At 41.5% G+C, this 18,449-nt stretch overlaps 1 protein-coding gene across 7 annotated transcripts in view; it reads left to right on the top strand.

The window, feature by feature from the left end:
• Positions 1-16,806, top strand: part of ANKRD44 (ankyrin repeat domain 44) — a 153,398-nt gene extending 136,592 nt beyond the window's left edge. For 5 of the 7 annotated variants that reach the window (XM_083706087.1, XM_083706084.1, XM_083706086.1 and 2 more), the window contains 9 exons: positions 1,689-1,806; positions 3,509-3,725; positions 4,774-4,861; positions 6,997-7,080; positions 7,878-8,023; positions 8,335-8,417; positions 10,591-10,673; positions 11,054-11,145; positions 13,820-16,806. In XM_083706087.1, coding sequence (XP_083562213.1) covers positions 1,689-1,806; positions 3,509-3,725; positions 4,774-4,861; positions 6,997-7,080; positions 7,878-8,023; positions 8,335-8,417; positions 10,591-10,673; positions 11,054-11,145; positions 13,820-14,088 — 1,180 coding nt within the window. In that variant the 3' untranslated portion in view covers positions 14,089-16,806. The remainder of the gene's footprint in view (positions 1-1,688; positions 1,807-3,508; positions 3,726-4,773; positions 4,862-6,996; positions 7,081-7,877; positions 8,024-8,334; positions 8,418-10,590; positions 10,674-11,053; positions 11,146-13,819) is intronic. The other 2 variants (XM_083706089.1, XM_083706088.1) reach the window with 1 other exon arrangement.
• Positions 16,807-18,449: the final 1,643 nt, after the last annotated feature.

The raw sequence follows: 18,449 nt of genomic DNA, 5'->3' as shown, positions 1-18,449 counted from the left end.
ACCTGAAGGAGCGTCTCCACTGAGGTCCAGCGCCGAGGGTCTTCTGGTGATTCCCTCATTGCGAGACGTAAGGTTACAGGGAACCAGGCAGAGGGCCTTCTCGTTAGTGGCGCCTGCCCTGTGGAACGCCCTCCCAGCAGATGTCAAGGCGATAAACAACTATTTTACTTTTAAAAGACAACTGAAGGCAGCCCTCTTTAGGGAAGTTTTTAATGTCTGATCTGATGCTGTATTGTTTTTAATATTCAGTTGGAAGCCACCCAGAGTGGCTGGGGAAACCCAGCCAGATGGGCGGGGTATTATTATTATTATTATTATTATTATTATTATTATTATTATTATTATATAAGCTACCAGCAAAGATTCCAACAGGCAGGAAGAGCCCGGGGGGGGCGGGATTTTGCTGAGACTCCAAGGGGGAAGAGTGATGCAGTGTATGTACTGTTCTTGCATCTCCATTACAACCTCTCTGTGTGGTCTTTTGTCAATGGAGACCAGGCCACTGCTGGTAAATGGGGTGCAGGTGCTAAACGTTTTGCAACGGTCTCCCCGAGGGCAATGCTTTATTTACTTTTCACATTAAGAACGTACAGAGGCAAGAGTAAGGGGGTGCATTGAAGGATGTTGTTGACATAGTTGGGATCTGTTTCCAAGGCTGGCCCTTACCAGGAGTCTGAGTGAGGTTTCCGACACTGGGGAAAGTGGGGCAGCCATGGCATCACTTCTGATGTTTCCTCCTGAGCCTCCAGGCTTTTGGTTGGAGGCAGAGCAGTTTGTGTGAGTGATGGCCTGCTCTGCACTCTCTGATCTCTTTCTTGGGGCTAGTTTATTCAATGAGCATATGTAGTAGTTTCCTGAAATGTGCTACTTTAGGCTCTGGCTTGGTGGGAAATTTATGTGCAAATGTTGTCCTGCGAAAAGAAAGAAAGAAAGAAAGAAAGAAAGAAAGAAAGAAAGAAAGCAAGCCAGACCCCAGCACTTGGAAATATAACATGCTAGGGAGAAAGGGTTTAGCCTGTTTCTCTCTCTTCCCCCACACTCCCATGGGACAATATCAGTAAAACTCTGAAATTGTTGCAGTGTATAAATACCTTCACAACTTGATTTTCCTGATTGAATAAACAGACTCTGATTCATATTGGAGTTTGGAGAGCTTGGATTTGATATCCCACTTTATCACTACCCTAAGGAGTCTCAAAGCGGCTAACATTCTCCTTTCCCCTTCCTCCCCCACAACAAACACTCTGTGAGGTGAGTGGGGCTGAGAGACTTCAGAGAAGTGTGACTAGCCCAAGGTCACCCAGCAGCTGCAGGTGGAGGAGCGGGGAAGTGAACCCGGTTCACCAGATTACGAGTCCACCGCTCTTAACCACTACACCATGCTGGGGTAACCCAATACAATGGCCCTGTGTGTTGTTGGTCTTCAGTACCTATTAGCCCCAGGCAACGAGGCCAGGAATGATGGGGATTGTAGTCTGTGGAAGGCTACACTAGCTGCTCAGTTTAGAAATATCTGTGGATCGGATATCTGGAATTATGTGATGCAAGTATGGGATGCAATAAGAATGTTGGAAAGAGGGAGTATCATTGCAAAGTCTGGTGAAAATGGCAGGTCCTTTTGGATAGCATGTTGAATAAAAAAAACCACAGAAGTAAGATTAAAACTGCTGTTGTCTCTCATTTCTTAGAACTCCCTTGATGCTAGCTGTGGCTTATGGGCACATAGATGCTGTCGCCTTGTTACTTGAAAAAGAAGCATCAGTGGATGTAGCTGATTCCTTAGGATGCACTGCTTTACATCGAGGGGTAACTGCTGATTTTAGAACATTTTGTCCTATGTGTCTGCTGCATGCCTTTTGAAATTCTGCCTGAAACATACATAATAGTGTTCAACATGAGTACAGACCACCAAAACAAAGTATAAATGTTGTTGGATCAACTCCCATCACCCCAACAACTAAAGTACCAACATCTAGAGGGCAATAGGTTCCTCATTCCTGATCTTCCAGATGCATCTGGGCCCAGTTCAGCCAAGCAACTTTTATGTTCTAATAAAAAAACCAAGGCAATTATTTAAAAGAGAATTGCCATGAGAAGGAAAAAAACAACAACAATCAGGGATATGGAATATATGTAGTAAAATGAACTTTTCTTCTTAAACAAAAAACTCCACAAGTCGTGTTTTCTATTGAAAGGTTGTGTGTGTGTGTGTGTGTGTGTGTGTGTGTGCGCGTGCGCTTAAATTGCTGACAATTAAAAGCTTCAACATTTTTAACTGGAGGAGAGAATAAAAGGTAACAAAAACTATGGGAGGAATCCAACATAGTGCCATGGCAATTGTGCATCACCACAAGCTTTTCAGCATGCCAGATGGAATTGTCCGCCCTCTTTCCCTCCGTATGCTGTTCTCAAGGTTACCCTGAGCCCCCCAAGTCATTTTGGGGGAGTGGGTGGCTCAGGGGAGGCAAGAAGGAGAGTCCCATTGCGCACACTTCCATTAGCAGGATACGTTACTTGAATCCCGCCCAGTATGTGTGCATGTTACAGTATGCTCTTGAGAAGTGGACTTGGGCTTGTTGTTTTGGTGCTGACACTGTGGAACACGGTCCCAGCATTTCCTGTCCCTAAGAAATGTTTTATGTGCATTACCCTCAACATTCTTTTTGTTTTGTAATCTCTTGTTTGAGGTGGTAACCTCTCTCTGAGGTGGTAACCACAATGATCTGTGTTGAGTCACCATGTGGTGTGGCTGATGCTACCAATTTAATTCATTTAGGCAAGCGAAGTGGTAACTTCACTGGCCACATAATTCGTGTAAAGCGTGGGTGTATTCTTACAAACAACACAATAAAGAAGCCAGGGATATCATTTTTCAGAAATGCAGACATGGTGCTTTCTTTTGCATTCAGCTCTTTAAGTCAGGCAGTAGTATCCTTAAAAGCTGAAAGCCATGTTTTCCATGCATGTGAAACAAATGGGCAACGGGTGGCTTATTTGTGTATGCCGCTCCACTACATTTGCTACGATGAATCTTTCCTTTTATTTTTAAATTAATTTTCTTACATGATGTACAACAATGGAACAGGAATTTAGAACTGGATTGCATGTGATGGCCATCAATACTTATCACATTAGCCATTTCTAACCATGCTGCCACTACTTCTTGGACAAAATTGATTTGTTACATCTTTCAAACATACTAAGCGGGACTATGTTTAAGGGTCTCTGTGAGTAATGGATGTATTTTTGTTGTGATTTCTGGCCTGCCCCTGTAGCTCACCCACCACAGGACTCTTCCCACCACATATGAAAACAAGTTGTTTGCAACCTCTCCATCATTCTCATTTAGTTTCCCTCATGATTTAACTTCAGGAGCACAATCTTCATGAAGTTGCCCCCTTAACTGTGTCAAACACCAATTGAAAATGTTTTTCTTACATCTCCCCATCCAGTTCTCTTCTGAATGTCCTCCCTCACCATATATTTATGCATGTGTGTTTTGAATCAGATTATGACAGGGCATGAGGAGTGTGTTCAAATGCTGTTGGAACAAGAAGCATTGATAATGTGTAAGGACGCCAGAGGCAGGACACCTCTACATTACGCAGCAGCCCGTGGTCATGCCACATGGCTGAGTGAATTGTTGCAGTTGGCGCTTTCAGAAGGGGACTACAATTTTAAAGATAATCAGAGTTATACACCTTTGCACTGGGCTTCTTATAATGGTAAGTCCCCCCCCCTGCAGCGTACTATGTTAAGGTTGATGTGGAGTTCAAAGTAAAGTTGAAGCCAGGATTGCAGCCTTTTCTAAACCCAGAAGAGCAGTCAGGCAATCTTGTAGGTGTGATACTGCAAGTGTGAATAAATGCCAGGCACCGCATTCTAATAATCACAACACAAAGCAGAATTAAGGAGGGATGGAGCAGCTTGTTCCGTGTCCGCGTGGACTCAATCATAGCTCCATTCTGTCTCTTCGTTATTCCTGCATTGCAGGGGGTTGAACAATTCTATGTTAAAAGGTATTTCTATTTTTTCAAAAGCACCAAAACTTGCACTTCTTTCCGGTCATTCATTCCCCTAAAATACACATTTTTACATGTTTCACAGTGCAAATGTATGCACTTTTATGTGCATCTTTTGAACCAAAGCTTCATCAGAAAATTTGGAGAACATAATCAAAGCGATAGCTGTGTTCCAATCTGAATACAGGTAGACGAACCAGCAGTTTGACTCTGTATGAGGCACCTTAGTACAGTGGAACCTTGGAAGCCGAACACCTTTGAACTCAAACATTTGGGCTCCCGATTGAAAACTGAAAGTGATTGTTCTGGTTTTCAAATGATTTTCGGAACCTGAACGTCCGGCACAGCTTCCAATTGGCTGCAGGACGTTCCTGCAGCCAATTGGAAGCTGCACCTTGGTTTTTGAACTGTTCCGGGAGCCAAACAGACTCCCATAATGGATTAAATTTGAAAACCAAGGTACGACTGTATGCTGAAGTGCTAATTTGCGTTATATAAGCTATTTCATTTATTAAAATAAGCTATTTTAATGTTTCAGTATTTTAATGTTGTATTTTAATCTTGTTTTTTAAGTTGTATTCATTCAATTTGTTTTTATTATTGCTTGTTAGCCGCCCTGAGCCTGGCCTTGGCTGGGGAGGGCGGGGTATAAATTATTATTATTATTATTATTATTATTATTATTATTATTATTCAGTTGCAAGCAATCCTGAAGCACTTTTGTAACATGAAATCACCCAATTTGTTACAGGTAATGAAGGCTGTATAGAGGTACTGCTGGAACAGAAACCTTTCCGCAACTTTATCGGGAACCCTTTCTCTCCATTGCACTGTGCTGTGTAAGTAGAAACAGCTGCATCAAATCTCACTTCTTGTGGCTTTAACAGAAGGTCACGCTAAACTAGGGATACAGCAGCAGAAAATTTCTAGAGACGATATGGATCATGTCCAAAAATACATATATCTGTCTGGTGTTAAAATTCTCCCCTTCTCAAATCATTGGTGTAGGAATGTACATTTGTCACATAATAACCTCAAGGCATTTGGTGTTAACTAAAATTAGGGCAAATTCATAAATGCGGGTTTAGTCACTCTAAGGACAAAAGGAATAAAGGTTGCAGAATGCCACAGCCCTGCCTAATTCCCCTGCTTGTCAGTTATTGTGTTATGAACTCTTCACTCTGTCACGTCAATAAATATAATCTAGAAATGATTATAGTGTTCGTATTTGAGAACGCACCACCATAATTTTCAGATTTGATTGTCAGCTTTTCTGTTACATGCTATGTTCCTAGATTTCACATTGTGCTCTGATCTTTTAAATAGAAACAGTATAAAGCCCTCTGTAGAAGCAGTAATTTTACTTTTGCCAGGGATGTGTTGGATAACATTACCGCTACCTCCCCACACTGGCCATGTTAACTTGTCACACTAGAATCATAGAATCATAGAGTTGGAAGAGACCACAAGGGCCATTGTGTCCAACCCCCTGCCAAGCAGGAAACACCATCAGAGCACTCCTGACATATGGTTGTCAAGCCTCTGCTTAAAGACCTCCAAAGAAGGAGACTCAACCACACTCCTTGGCAGCAAATTCCAACTAGTGTGGGACTTGGCAGCAAATTCCAACTAGTGCGGCATGCATGGGCTCTAGAATGAGCCTCAGGCTTGCACCCTCCTCGCTACCCTTTCTCCCACGTAGCCAGAAGGTGAACTTTGGAAAAAGTTACTTTCTGTTTCCTTTAAAATCAGCTTGTTGCTGCATCTGAACTGGGGGTTGTGGTTTACCCTAATTAGGGTCAGTTTAAACAAGCCAGCTTCATGGCCAGTGGTTTGAAGTTAGCATGTTTCAAAACTGACCAGAATTCTAGTTCGTACATGTCACACTAAACTATGGTTTAGTGAGAAATGTGAATGTGGTCAGTGTCTCTTTTTTAATAACTAGAAGGAACTAACATCTCTTGGTGTGAAGTACCAAGAAAAGTCAAACGCCATGACTGCGATCCTATACATATTTACCCATGACAAAAACCCACTGAAATTAGTAGCATGTACTAATTAGTAGCATGTAGCACCCACGCGGGTGGCGCTGTGGGTTAAACCACAGAGCCTAGGACTTGCCAATCAGAAGGTCGGTGGTTCGAATCCCCGCGACGGGGTGAGCTCCTGTTGCTCGGTCCCTGCTCTTGCCAACCTATCAGTTTGAAAGCATGTCAAAGTGCAAGTAGATAAATAGGTACCGCTCCGGCATGAAGGTAAATGGTGTTTCCGTGCGCTGCGCTGCTTCGCCAGAAGCGGCTTAGTCATGCTGGCCACATGACCCGGAAGCTGTACACCGGCTCCCTCGGCCAATAAAGCGAGAGGAGTGCCGCAACCCCAGAGTCGGCCATGACTGGACCTAATGGTCAGGGGACCCTTTACCTTTACTTTACCCATTAGAAATGGTGGTATTAGTATTGCCTGAAATCTTTACTTGCACAGAGAAGCTTAGGAATAAAGAATGACATTTGAACACTACATCTTATTCAAGTTCATATAAAACTAGCTTCTAATTCATCAGGAGAAGAAAAGCACTTCAGTCAGATTCCTGCCAGAGTTTTTACTGAATGTGAATCCTCATCTGTGTGTCAGAGCTATACACAGGGAGCACATTAAAAAAAAGAGAGTGGGACTGTGCCTACATACCTTTGCTGGCTCCTTATACGCATTCATCATAACTTGTGGAAGAGCTTTTCAGGTACAGTTTATATCCGCAGGTGCAAACTCCCTCCTCTATGCATATTTTTCTATGCAGGAACTGAGTGCTACAGCATTGGAAGCATACAGCCTCTGACATTGACAGTAGCCCTTGATGTAGACTTGTTGCCTAGGCTTTGTTGAGTCAGAAGTACAACCAGGGGGAAAGGATGTATGTTTATGAAATGAATGACTTATTAAAGGAGAGTTCCAATTTGCAAACCTGTTTTCTCAATAGAATCAATGATCATGAAAATTGTGCGTCGCTACTCATTGGGACCATTGGTGTTGGCATTGTCAATTGTAAAGATGACAAAGGAAGGTAAGGACTGCTCGGATAATGATTGTGTGTTTGTTTTCAACTGAACCCATTAAGATATGTTTGAAATACATTATTGATGGTCCCCTGAAAAAATCAGGGCTTACAGATTTCTCAGTTCTCTAAGATAAGACTTAGGCCCAACCATACTTTCTTTGGTCCCGTGATTTCAAGTCAAGGGACTGAGAGTGGGTTTGTTTGTTTTTGTCCTGTCACTTTCCCTGTGATAGCCAGCTGTTTACTGCTGAAATGGGGGGGGGGGACTTGAATCCACAGAAAACCCAACTGATATTTGTTCCGATTCAGCAGTAAACCACGGGATTTTCCGGATAAAGCAGTGGGACAAAACAAGCAAACAAAAAAACCTTCTTGAACTCATTACTTGAAATCATGGGAGAAATGAAATGAAAGTGGACTTCATGCATCCCATGTGTTCATGTTTCTTGTGTCATCCACAGAACAATGTTCTCATCCGAGTAGCAGCCTGCCATCCCACCCCCTTTAATGTTGAATTATTGGGTTCATTGTTTTGAAAAGTTGTTAGCTTGGACTTAGCAGTGGAATAGAACTACCATATTTTTCTGTGTATAAGATGCCCCCATGTATAAGAAGCCCCCTACTTTTGGGGGCCCCAAATTTAGAAAACGGGCATATGCACTATCTGTGTATAAGACGCCCCCAGATTTTTAACCTTATTTTAAAGTAAAAGAACCTAGTCTTATACACGGAAAAGTACGGTAAGTAATAATACTAGTAAGAAATTCTCTAGTGTCTAAAAAAAAGGTGTTATTTCTTCTTAGAACACCACTTCACGCAGCAGCCTTCGCGGACCACGTAGAATGCTTGCAGCTTCTCTTAAGCCACAATGCACAAGTAAATGCTGCGGATAATTCAGGGAAAACACCACTTACGATGGCTGCTGAAAAAGGACACGTAGGTGCTGTAGGTAAGTACCTGGCTGCTGGGAACTGATGAGAATGAATACCTTTGTACAGGTCTACAGATATTCTGTGTTTAGCAAGAAAAAGCCATCTTCATACAGCTCTGCTGCTGCTTATGTCACCGACAGACACTCCAGATTTCACTTCAAAACGCTACTTTGCCAAGACTTTCATTAGGGTGTACGGGACTAGAGTCTCGTTAGTTTTAGGAAATGCAAGGAGCACACTAGGAAATGGGATATTCTGTGAACGGAGATTGAAGGTAATTTGACTGCCTGAGAGTAATTGTGTGGTCTGTTTTCTTTCTGTATCTTAGATTTTTTGGTGAACAGCGCGAAGGCTGATCTAACTTTGAAAGATAAGAACTCGAATACATCCTTGCACTTGGCTAGCAGTAAAGTATGTTTAAAAGCATTTGTGTGTGTTTGTGTGTGTGCATGTGTGTAGAAGACATCATTAAAAGTGTGACAAAATAATGATACTTGTATCAGAGGCACTTGGTACTCAGTAAAGTCATCCTGATCACGCATGGAATTTTGATTACAAACTTCCCCTCTTTCTTCTCTCCCTGTGCACCCTGAATTCCCCCTCCCTGACTGTCCAGAGCAAATTTTGGGGTGACAGGTGGGGAGGGGAGGGGAGATGGAGTGGAAGTTGCACTGCACATATGGAAATCCTTTTGCAAACCCAGATTTACCACGTGAATTGGGCTGTGTGTGCAATGAAGACATGATAAAAAGTAGTTTCTTGTGTTTGTTGTTTGCCCTTCATCATAAGGCCTAGAGTGGGTTACAACATGAAAAACAATTTTAAAACAACCCAACACCATAAAAACAAGGGGGGTGTACCCCTCTGATTGTGTAGTTAGTTTCTTCCTAATGCTTTTTGCAAATCTTTGAACCAACTGAATGCTAAACTTAGCCAGTATATCTTCTGAACACTGGGAATAATTTTGAAAACTAGTACTATCTTACGAAGGAGGGTTATGGAAAATCAATCAGTGACTGACATGGGCGAGTAGGTGGGGAGGAGATCAAAAGTGCAAACAAATAAGCCTAAAACAACACTGCTCCAAAATCATTACCCTTTATTTTTGGTGCATTTTGAGATAAACTGAAGAGGAAATTGTATTTTATTGTTGACTTTTGCTATTTGCTAGTGGCAACACCAAAGGCCAGAGAATAAACTGGGCCGAAGGATGCTGCTCATAGTTGTTGTTTTTTTCATTTTGAGGAGTAGGCTGAAAGTGGAATAATCATCACAGATTGGATAAAATATACTCATATTTATTTTTTCAGTATATTGGGGGTCACCATTGTATATGGAGTGGCAGAGGGTATTTACCGTATGTTCTGGCGTACAAGACGACTTTTTATCCCTGGAAAATCACCCCAAAAGTCGGGGGTCGTCTTATACGCCGGGTATATGTGTTGGGAAGGAGGAGAGGAAGCCGGTGAGCAGAGGTGCTCCTTCTGCTGTCGCTCCTCCTCCCTCCGCACAGAAGGGGGCGCAAAAAGTCCTTCGGAGTGCGGTGCTCCCCCGCCAAACGCCTCGCCTGGGCTGCTGCTGCAACGGCAGAGGGGTGCGCGCTCTGCCCCTGGTGGCGCTCAAACTCTATAACTCTAAAACTGAACAGCAAAAGTTGGGGGTCGTCTTATACACCCAGTTGCCTAATACGCCAGAATCTACGGTACCGTATTTTTTGCTCTATAAGACTCACTTTTCCCCTCCTAAAAAGTAAGGGGAAATGTGTGTGCGTCTTATGGAGCAAATGCAGGCTGCGCAGCTATTCCAGAAGCCAGAACAGGAAGAGGGATCGCTGCTTTCACTGCGCAGCGATCCCGCTTGCTGTTCTGGCTTCTGAGATTCAGAATATTTTTTTTCTTGTTTTCCTCCTCCAAAAACTAGGTGCGTCTTGCGGTCTGGTGCGTCTTATAGAGCGAAAAATACGGTACTTTCTTTCTCAGATTTATTCTTGGATAAAAGCTTTGTTGCAACTTGACACAGTGGCAGAGCTGGTACCAGCAGCCCAGTGGCTTTCTTCCTACTTTGTGATGGGAAAAAAAACCAATGGGAATGAAGCTGGAGGTAGCATTGTCCCCCTGACACTGTTGCCAATTCGGGGGGAATCCCCTGGGGTGCTGAGGGCAGCTCTGTCACCTCGTCAAGCTGGTGGCACAGTTTTTTGCCAGGGGGGAAACATAAAATAGTTGCAACTTGACCGTGTCTCCAAAATATGGTTCCATGACTTTGGTTGGGGAGTGAACAACAGGCTTGTGGTTAGCATATGTGCTGATCTGAGGTTAGCACTGCTCAGAGATTACACACACTTACAGATAAAAGATCCACCAGGTGTTCTTGCTCTCATTCTAATAAATTTCCCCAGTTTTCGTATGCAATTCACTCCTCGTCTGCTCATATCTGATAGCGTTCCTTAAAAATTCGCCTGGATCAGATTACAGAAAGCTAACCTGTGATGGCATAAAAGGGGGCTGTGCATACTGAGTCTTAAATACTGTCAGATCCTCATCATTTCCTAAAGCGAGAAGATAAATGCATTTATGTATTCCAGGGACATGAAAAATGTGCCTTGTTGATACTTGACAAGATACAAGAACAGAGCCTTATCAATGCAAAAAATAATGCATTACAAACGTAAGTATAACCTAATGAACTTTTATTTTTTGTTGACCCAAACTGACATTTAGTGTTTTTAAAAGTCTACTTATTTTTTGCGTTCTATAAATCTGTTGTTCATGTTTGGGTTTTGGTTTTGGGATGTTTTTAAGCAGAGGTTGGGTGGCCATCTGTCATGGGTGCTTTAGCTGAGATTTCTGCATTGCAGGGGGTTGAACTAAATGACCCTTGGGTCCCTTCCAACTCTTAAGATTCTATGATAAGTACATGTTGAAATTGTCCAGAAAAGAATTTCTGGTATCCTATACTTTAAGCACGTGAGCGTGCTCTGCATAATATCCCAACAGACCTTTTGAAATGCATCAAGCCTACTTGAATCTAGATGTTATGTTTTCTAGACCTCTTCATATTGCTGCACAGAATGGCTTGAAGATGGTAGTTGAGGAGTTGCTGGCGAAAGGGGCTTGTGTACGAGCCATAGATGAAAATGGTAAGTGAAAACACTCATGAAGAATAACTGTCCATCATTATTCAACACGTGTGTGTTTCTAAAATACAGACCAGTAGGTTAGACAATGCTGATTGTAATAAGATGTTCAGCATGACTTTGTTAAACAGTTATTTTTATCATCACCAAAGCACATTTTTCTTTAGCGTAGATAAAACACAATAGCTTATTTTCCTTCTTTGCTTCGTTTTGCCCTCCCTGACGGCTACCAGTCATTCTTTAACGCAGTAAGAATTAGAATCTTCTAGTTGCACAAAAGGCATCAAAAAATTTTAACTTCTTTGACTGAAGAGTGCTGTGTTTTAAATGCCTAATCAAAGCATGCTCAGGAGAGCGGAGAGATCCAGCAGTTTAACTGTTTCCTTATTCATTCTGAGATCATACTGTCTCCAATTCTGACCACATGTGGTACGCAAAGAAAGTTACTGCCACCCTGTGGACGTAGATGCAGAAAATATTACGTGATTTTAAGTATTCAAGTAGCGCTGCCATTCATTGAAAGCCTCTTTTGAGTTCCATCTCTCAGTAGTATTATGTCAAACTGAAGTCTGTACAGCCAATCACTTTTTGCTTTGAACTTTTGGCACTGAAGCAAATTGCTGGATGGATGGCGATCTGATACTGAAAACGCCTTGAGCAGGATCCAAAATGCCATGCGATAAACTCTACACACTCACGGCGGTTTTGGATATAGGTTTCTTATACAAAAGTTCTCCAGTGCTGCATGGCAAACCACTTTTAAGTTTGAAGGAAGTTTCAAAACCCTTTGAGATATGGTGTAAGGGTTTTGGCATAAAAATATAAATATTAAATGCTCACTGGACACATACAAGTCTCTGAGCACACTTAAGGCCACTCTATGTATCCCACCCTTGAACACCTAGAGATGGCCAGTATTAATGATGTAACTAAATGCAGGCCAAATGCAGGCCAAATAACAGAGTAATTTGGAATTTAATCTCATCTTCATTCAATAGTCATACGAATACTTTTTGTAAATATTTTTTAAAACAAACATATAGTTTTCTTACAAATTGAACCTGCCTAATATTCACACACGAACACTAATTCAGATACAAATGGATATACACAGAATGAGATGGTATGCCTACTAATAAAGAGGAAAATAAAGGGAATCAGTCAAGCAGGGGTCTTTTGTAGTAAAGCAAAAGGAGATTGTGGTCGAACGTTATCATGATGCTTGCTGTTCCAAAACTCTCTCAGAATCCATTTCTCAACAGACTTACTCATTCCATGCTCATTTGGCAATCTTCTGTAATAAATTAGCTTAGATAATATTAGCTTAGATAACAAAACAGCCCCCCCCCCGCCCCCAAATTTGCCACAGTGCATATTTGAGCAGCTATAAGTAGGTTAACAACCACTTCCAAGTCGGTGACATTGACTGGAGCCTTAAGATAACCAAAAAATATAACACTAGGTTCCTTTGGTAATAAATATCTTGTAATTTCCTTAATTAAGAGCAGAAAGTGTTTAAAAAAAACCTGTATTTTAGAACATTCCCAAAAGATAAGTAGAGCACCAATAGGTGCCCTGTATGAATGGATAATTCTTGCTCAATCTATGGAGGTTCATGTACCAGTGGTCCTGGGATTTTAAATTCATTGGCTTAATTAAAAAACCTTTATATGGTCTTGTTGTGGGGAGGACCACAGCCAAGCTCCCTAAAAACTTGTGCAGCATTCTCGTCATGTAGATAATGCTGGCCCACAGCCTACCAAACATAACCGTGAACTGTAAAGGATGGCATTTTGTGCTGGCAGAACACTCTCTCCATTGCATCACAGGGTTTAAAGACTAGAAAGTTGAATTATTTTCATGAAGAATTCATCAGCATATACCAAAGCCTGGTTCACAATGTATATAAGCAGTTTATTATTGTATTGTTTCTACACTGTACAACACAATAATGATCTGCTTGAGTATAAAGAGATTCAGCTCTTATCACATTTTGCTTAAAATTACTCAGCTCTAGTTGAGATTAAGTATTTGGATTCTATGCAGTGGCTTCCATGTATTTCATTTCCGTAGGGCCTATGTTACATTTACTGTGTATTTCAATAAGTTCTGCAATCTTCCTTAATGAAAATACTGTTTGCTTAATGGCAGTGTAAATAGCCTAGAATTAATCATCCATCCATTCGTCTCAACGACTTATTTTGTGAAATTATTTGCCCATAAAAATAAATGCCTCTATGATTCTAAAACAGTCAAATATCATTACGCAGTTGCTTTGGAATGAAAGTCATTGTTCTCAGAATGAGAGTTACTCACATGATATTTGAGGCTAAATACGTCTTGGTGCATTAAAGTTGCTTTCAATTTATATTGTCCTCGTGGAATGTTGGTTCACCTGTGTTTATTTCATTTTTGTGGAGGCTGTAAGTTGCCTGCTGTTTTTCTTTTTTAAAAAAAAAAAATTGCTTGTAATGAGATTAGCTTAAAACCTCTTTGTGAATTGTGTACGTCCCCAGCATGCCTAATTTTAAAGTGTAACACTGCCTTGCCTGCTGTGATTTGTGACTAAACATACATCTCCAGGCTATAAACCCATCTGGAGATGTATCTCAGGAATGCTCAGGTCTTTTCGTAGTTCCCCAGTACTAACCATTGCTTTGTCTGCATTTGTGCCCAGGTCATACGCCAGCCCTGGCTTGCGCTCCTAACAAAGACGTGGCTGACTGCCTGGCACTCATTTTGGCTACCATGATGCCTTTTTCTCCTTCCAGTACAATGACGGCTCTCAACTTCGTTTCTTTTAAAAAAGACAATTTGAGCAGGACTCACCTCTGCAATAGCTCAAATGCGAGCAGCGCCATTGACTCCTATAGCAAACCCTTAAGTAACGATGTAGGAGCAGAAAATGGATACAATGAAAACGATTCTGATTCGGAAACATTTTGACTTCGGCATTCAATGCCCTTTTCCTCAGTTGCATTTGGGATCTAAGTTGGTATTTTCCTTTAAAAATAAAAAATAATAATAATAAAGGACAATGAATCCCAGAATTACAGTTGACCTTCACTTTTGACTGGAATGAGTACAGTTAGGCAACGGAAGGCTTACAGTTGCCGTTAAACAGAGCCTTTAAGAAAACTGGTTTTTATTGAAATGCATTCATGTTAATGTTCTGCTCCTTCCAGCTGTCCTGCTTTCCATAGGTCCTCGTGACTCCTGTGGAAGTCTCTACCTCCTATTGTATGCAGAAAGCGAAAGCTGCCCTATTCCTTTTGACAGCACAAGTAAACAGGGGAACTGTTGTGTACATATCACGGTGTTAGCTAGGGTATACTGCTAATATGAAGACATTTTTTTTCCAGTACAGTATTTCTAGATCATGGGAAGAAACTCTCCATCTCTCTTCACTTTTATTACCTATAGTTATCTAGCCTTCGTTTTTAGATATCTTTGTTATACAAACCAAAGATAAAGCCACAGGTTGTTTTTTTCGTTTCGTTTCTGTGTTGTTTGCAAGCACTGCACTGCCAGTATCACCACTTTCTACGGAAATTAAAACTTCTAAATTCTACATGAGATGTATTAAGCACTTAAGTACACAAAAGGCACTTTTAAAAGACTTCAGCCACAATTTCATTGGCAATTTGAAAGTTTTAGGACCAAATCTTGCTTGCCTCAGTCATTGCACATATCCACCCGCAGCAAAGAGATTATCGGTAAAGCAGACATTATTTGCCTTCCTTTTTCATTATTTGGCACAATCTTGCTTGGCTATTTGCACTTCTCAGTTAAGAATCCCTGGAAATGTGTTGCCTGTGCTGTCAAGGCAATGATATGTTTGAGAAAAATCAGCTATACATTTATAATGCACCTAAATGTTTGTTGTTTGCCAAAATGAATTATCCCCCCCTTTACTTTAGTGTTTATAAGTTGTATTTTTTTTATCTTGAGCATTTTCTGGTTTTAAAATTCTGCAACATCTGGGCTACATCATGTTGCTGTTGTCTCTAATTACTATTACTGTGCTAAAGCTATACACAGCAGATAAAACCAAAACAGGCAAAGTAAAAAAAAAAAAAAAGCCAATCATCAGGAACTACATAAGGCAATTGCAATATATTAAAAAGGCCTGCTGACATCAGCTTTCTTATTAAACATCTGCATTATGAATATCTACTCCTTCTGCCAAAGCTTCTAGGTCAAATGGACCCTGTTCCTCGCCTGAGAAAGATGTACGGAAAGAAGACTGAGACTCTTAAAATACAAAGAACTAACCATCTAAACCACGAGGACCAAAAGGCTTCAGTATCTTAAATGGGAAGATGTATTATTTTTTTAATAATGCAAGTGAAAATTCAAATAACTTTTCTAATCACACGTGCACACAAAAGTCTTTTATGTAATTAAAGAGTCTTCTTTGGCTGTATTGTACACTTTAAGACACAAATTTCTAGTAGACATTTTGACATTTGTAACTGATGGATGATGTGTTGATCACAGTTTATTTTTCCAGACTAGAAAATGTTCATACTTTTAATGTTAAATGTGTTTATATTTATTTGAAATGAAACAAGTGCCCAGAAAAAAAGACCATGGTTTGTTCCTTTTTTAAAAAAGTTTTTATTATGTCTTATTAGCTATACATATAGGCAAGCCTAGCTACTGAGTTTTTTGTTTTTTGGTTCTCGTATAGCAAGCTGGGTGAAATGTGAAAGCAAAGCTCTGTTTGTGCCCAGTATGGCACGGGGAAAGGAGGTGTATATTGCATGATTCAATAGAATTGGATGCCAGAGTAGAAGGGTCTGCATTTTAAAAGGTCTATAGTGTATTTGTTTTCCCTGTGAGGAAATGGTGTTCCACATCTCATAGCAAAATGAAGACTAAAGAACCAGGAGGGGACACCTTTCCTCATGAAAACAAGTTATATTTTGGGTCTGGGGTGGAAAACCTCAGGCCCAGGGACTATATGTGGCTTTGCAACCGCCTCCATCTTGCCCTTGAGACTCACCCCAGGCTATACCTTCTCATCCCTTCTCCCTGGGCTGTACAGTTCGCTGGCCCTACTTGCACCCTATGTGTAGAAACGTAAGCTACCATTAAAAGGTAATATTTGCATTCCTGGCTCCTCCCACTTTTGCCTCTTGCCTTGCTCACTGCAGGTATATGACCCCGCCTTGGGAAGTTGCCCAGAAGGGAATGTAACCCTTGGTCTGGAAAAGGTCCCCCATCGTTGCTTCAGATCAGGGTTTCTAGCTGTTTTTGGACTACAACTCCCATCATCCCTAGCTTGCAGCCAGCCTCTCACTTTCCACCACCTCCTTTCCTCGGCCCTCTTTCACTCATTCCTGCCTTTCCTCATCTTCTCTTCCTGCGTTCCGTATTCCTTCAGAAGCTGGGGGGTTTCATGCTACGTGTGCAGAGCATGAAAAATGGGTGTTGAGTGGCTAGGACTAAGGGGGACATGTTTTCCTCTCCTTAGTCCTTGTCCTGGTTTTGAGCTGTCTTCCTTTTATCTTCTCCCTAGGCTCCTGCCTAAGAACTCCTGCCTGTCTTTCCTCCTCCTGGCTTCTTCGGAAGTCTTACCTGTTTCTCCAGACCACATTCCTGGAAGCGCAGTTAGCTGAAGAATCTTGTTAGCTGGAGAACTTATGCTTTTTTCCTTTTTTTTAAGGAAAAAAAGAGGCTTCCTTTTTCTAGGATCAGATGGTACTGAGGGCCACAGCACCCAGAACATTCTGTATGTTGCCACGGGCCACTTATGCCAGCAGGTTCCCCATGCTAATACGTACTTCTGCAGTAAGAAATGTAGTGTGAGAACTCTCCCCCAGTTACAGGTCTGGTCCCCGTTAACATCCAAAGAAAATTGACACAGGATGATTCATAACACCCACTGTTAGGCTCGACAAGGAATACCGTATTTTTTGCTCTATAAGACTCACTTTTTCCCTCCTAAAAGTAAGGGGAAATGTGTCTGCATCTTATGGAGCGAATGCAGGCTGCGCAGCTATCCCAGAAGCCAGAACAGCAAGAGGGATTGCTGCTTTCACTGCGCAGCGATCCCTCTTGCTGTTCTGGCTTCTGAGATTCAGAATATTTTTTTTCTTGTTTTCTTCCTCCAAAACCTAGGTGCGTCTTGTGGTCTGGTGCGTCTTATAGAGCGAAAAATACAGTAATCTACCTGCAAGTTCACAGGCAGACCAAGTAGTCAGCAGTTAGAGTTCCTGCTTTTATGGAACACAACTACCTTCCAAGCTTGCTTTGAGCAGAACAGTTCTGGTAGATGTGTGATACTACCGGGAGGTTGTGCCGAAAGGGAACAGGCTAATGTGAGGCTCTGATAATTTCTGTCTACGCTGACCATGCATCTTAGTCTGTTTTGTCTGGAAGGACTTGAGACTGTACTACATCAGATCCTGTAACAGGCATGGCGAAAAACTCGGAGGTTTTGCCACAATCAGGTGGTAAAGTAATTTTGTTAAGGGAATAAAATAAAGGAGCATCATATAGACTGGGAGGCCACTGATTACCTACTTAGGGCCCTCGTATTTATGGGACCGCCTTTCCTGGTATGCCCCGCAGAGGACCTTAAGGTCCATGAATAATCATAGTTTAGAGGTCCCAGGCCCTAAGGAAGTCCACCAGGGCCAGGGCCTTCTCAGTGATGGCTCTGACCTGATGGAATGCTCTGTCACATGAGACCAGGGCCCTGCAGGATTTAACTTCCTTTTACAGGGCCTGTAAGACATTAAGGCCTATTTCGCCTGGCTTTCAATTTGAACTTAGCCTGATCTTTTATTCCCCTCCCCTCCCCCTCCCCTTTTTATGAAGATTACCCACTCTGGGACCCCACAGCTAATTCTCCCCTGGTCTCCTCACTGGCCCAAATAGGACTAATTTAGCCAGCTAGCCCTGGTGATCATCTAATGTTTATTGGATGGATGGATTTCCCCCCTAAATTGAGTTTTGAATTCTGGATTTATTGTTATTCACGTTTTATACTGTATTTTATGCTGTTTTTTGTTGCATCAATTAAGTGTTTTAAATTTGTTGTTAGCCGCCCTGAGCCCGGTTTTCTGAACCGGGAAGGGTGGGATATAAATAAAAATTTATTATTATTATTATACTAACAATATTCCATGTCTGAAAATCCCTTTTTAATGAGTGGTAAGAATGTTTACTGCTCAGAGCCATAGGCCTCAATACATACAGAAATACAAAGTAGATATAAAAATGCACATCAGTCTAACATATTGCATCAAACTTATTCCATCAAACAATACACATAAAAAATAAAATAAAATAAGGCT

Source organism: Podarcis gaigeae (genome assembly GCF_964106915.1).
Source record: "Podarcis gaigeae genome assembly, chromosome: 1".
NCBI classification, from domain to species: domain Eukaryota; kingdom Metazoa; phylum Chordata; class Lepidosauria; order Squamata; family Lacertidae; genus Podarcis; species Podarcis gaigeae.
Note: the sequence above shows the minus strand (reverse complement) of the source record. Positions and strands in the feature narration are given on the sequence as shown.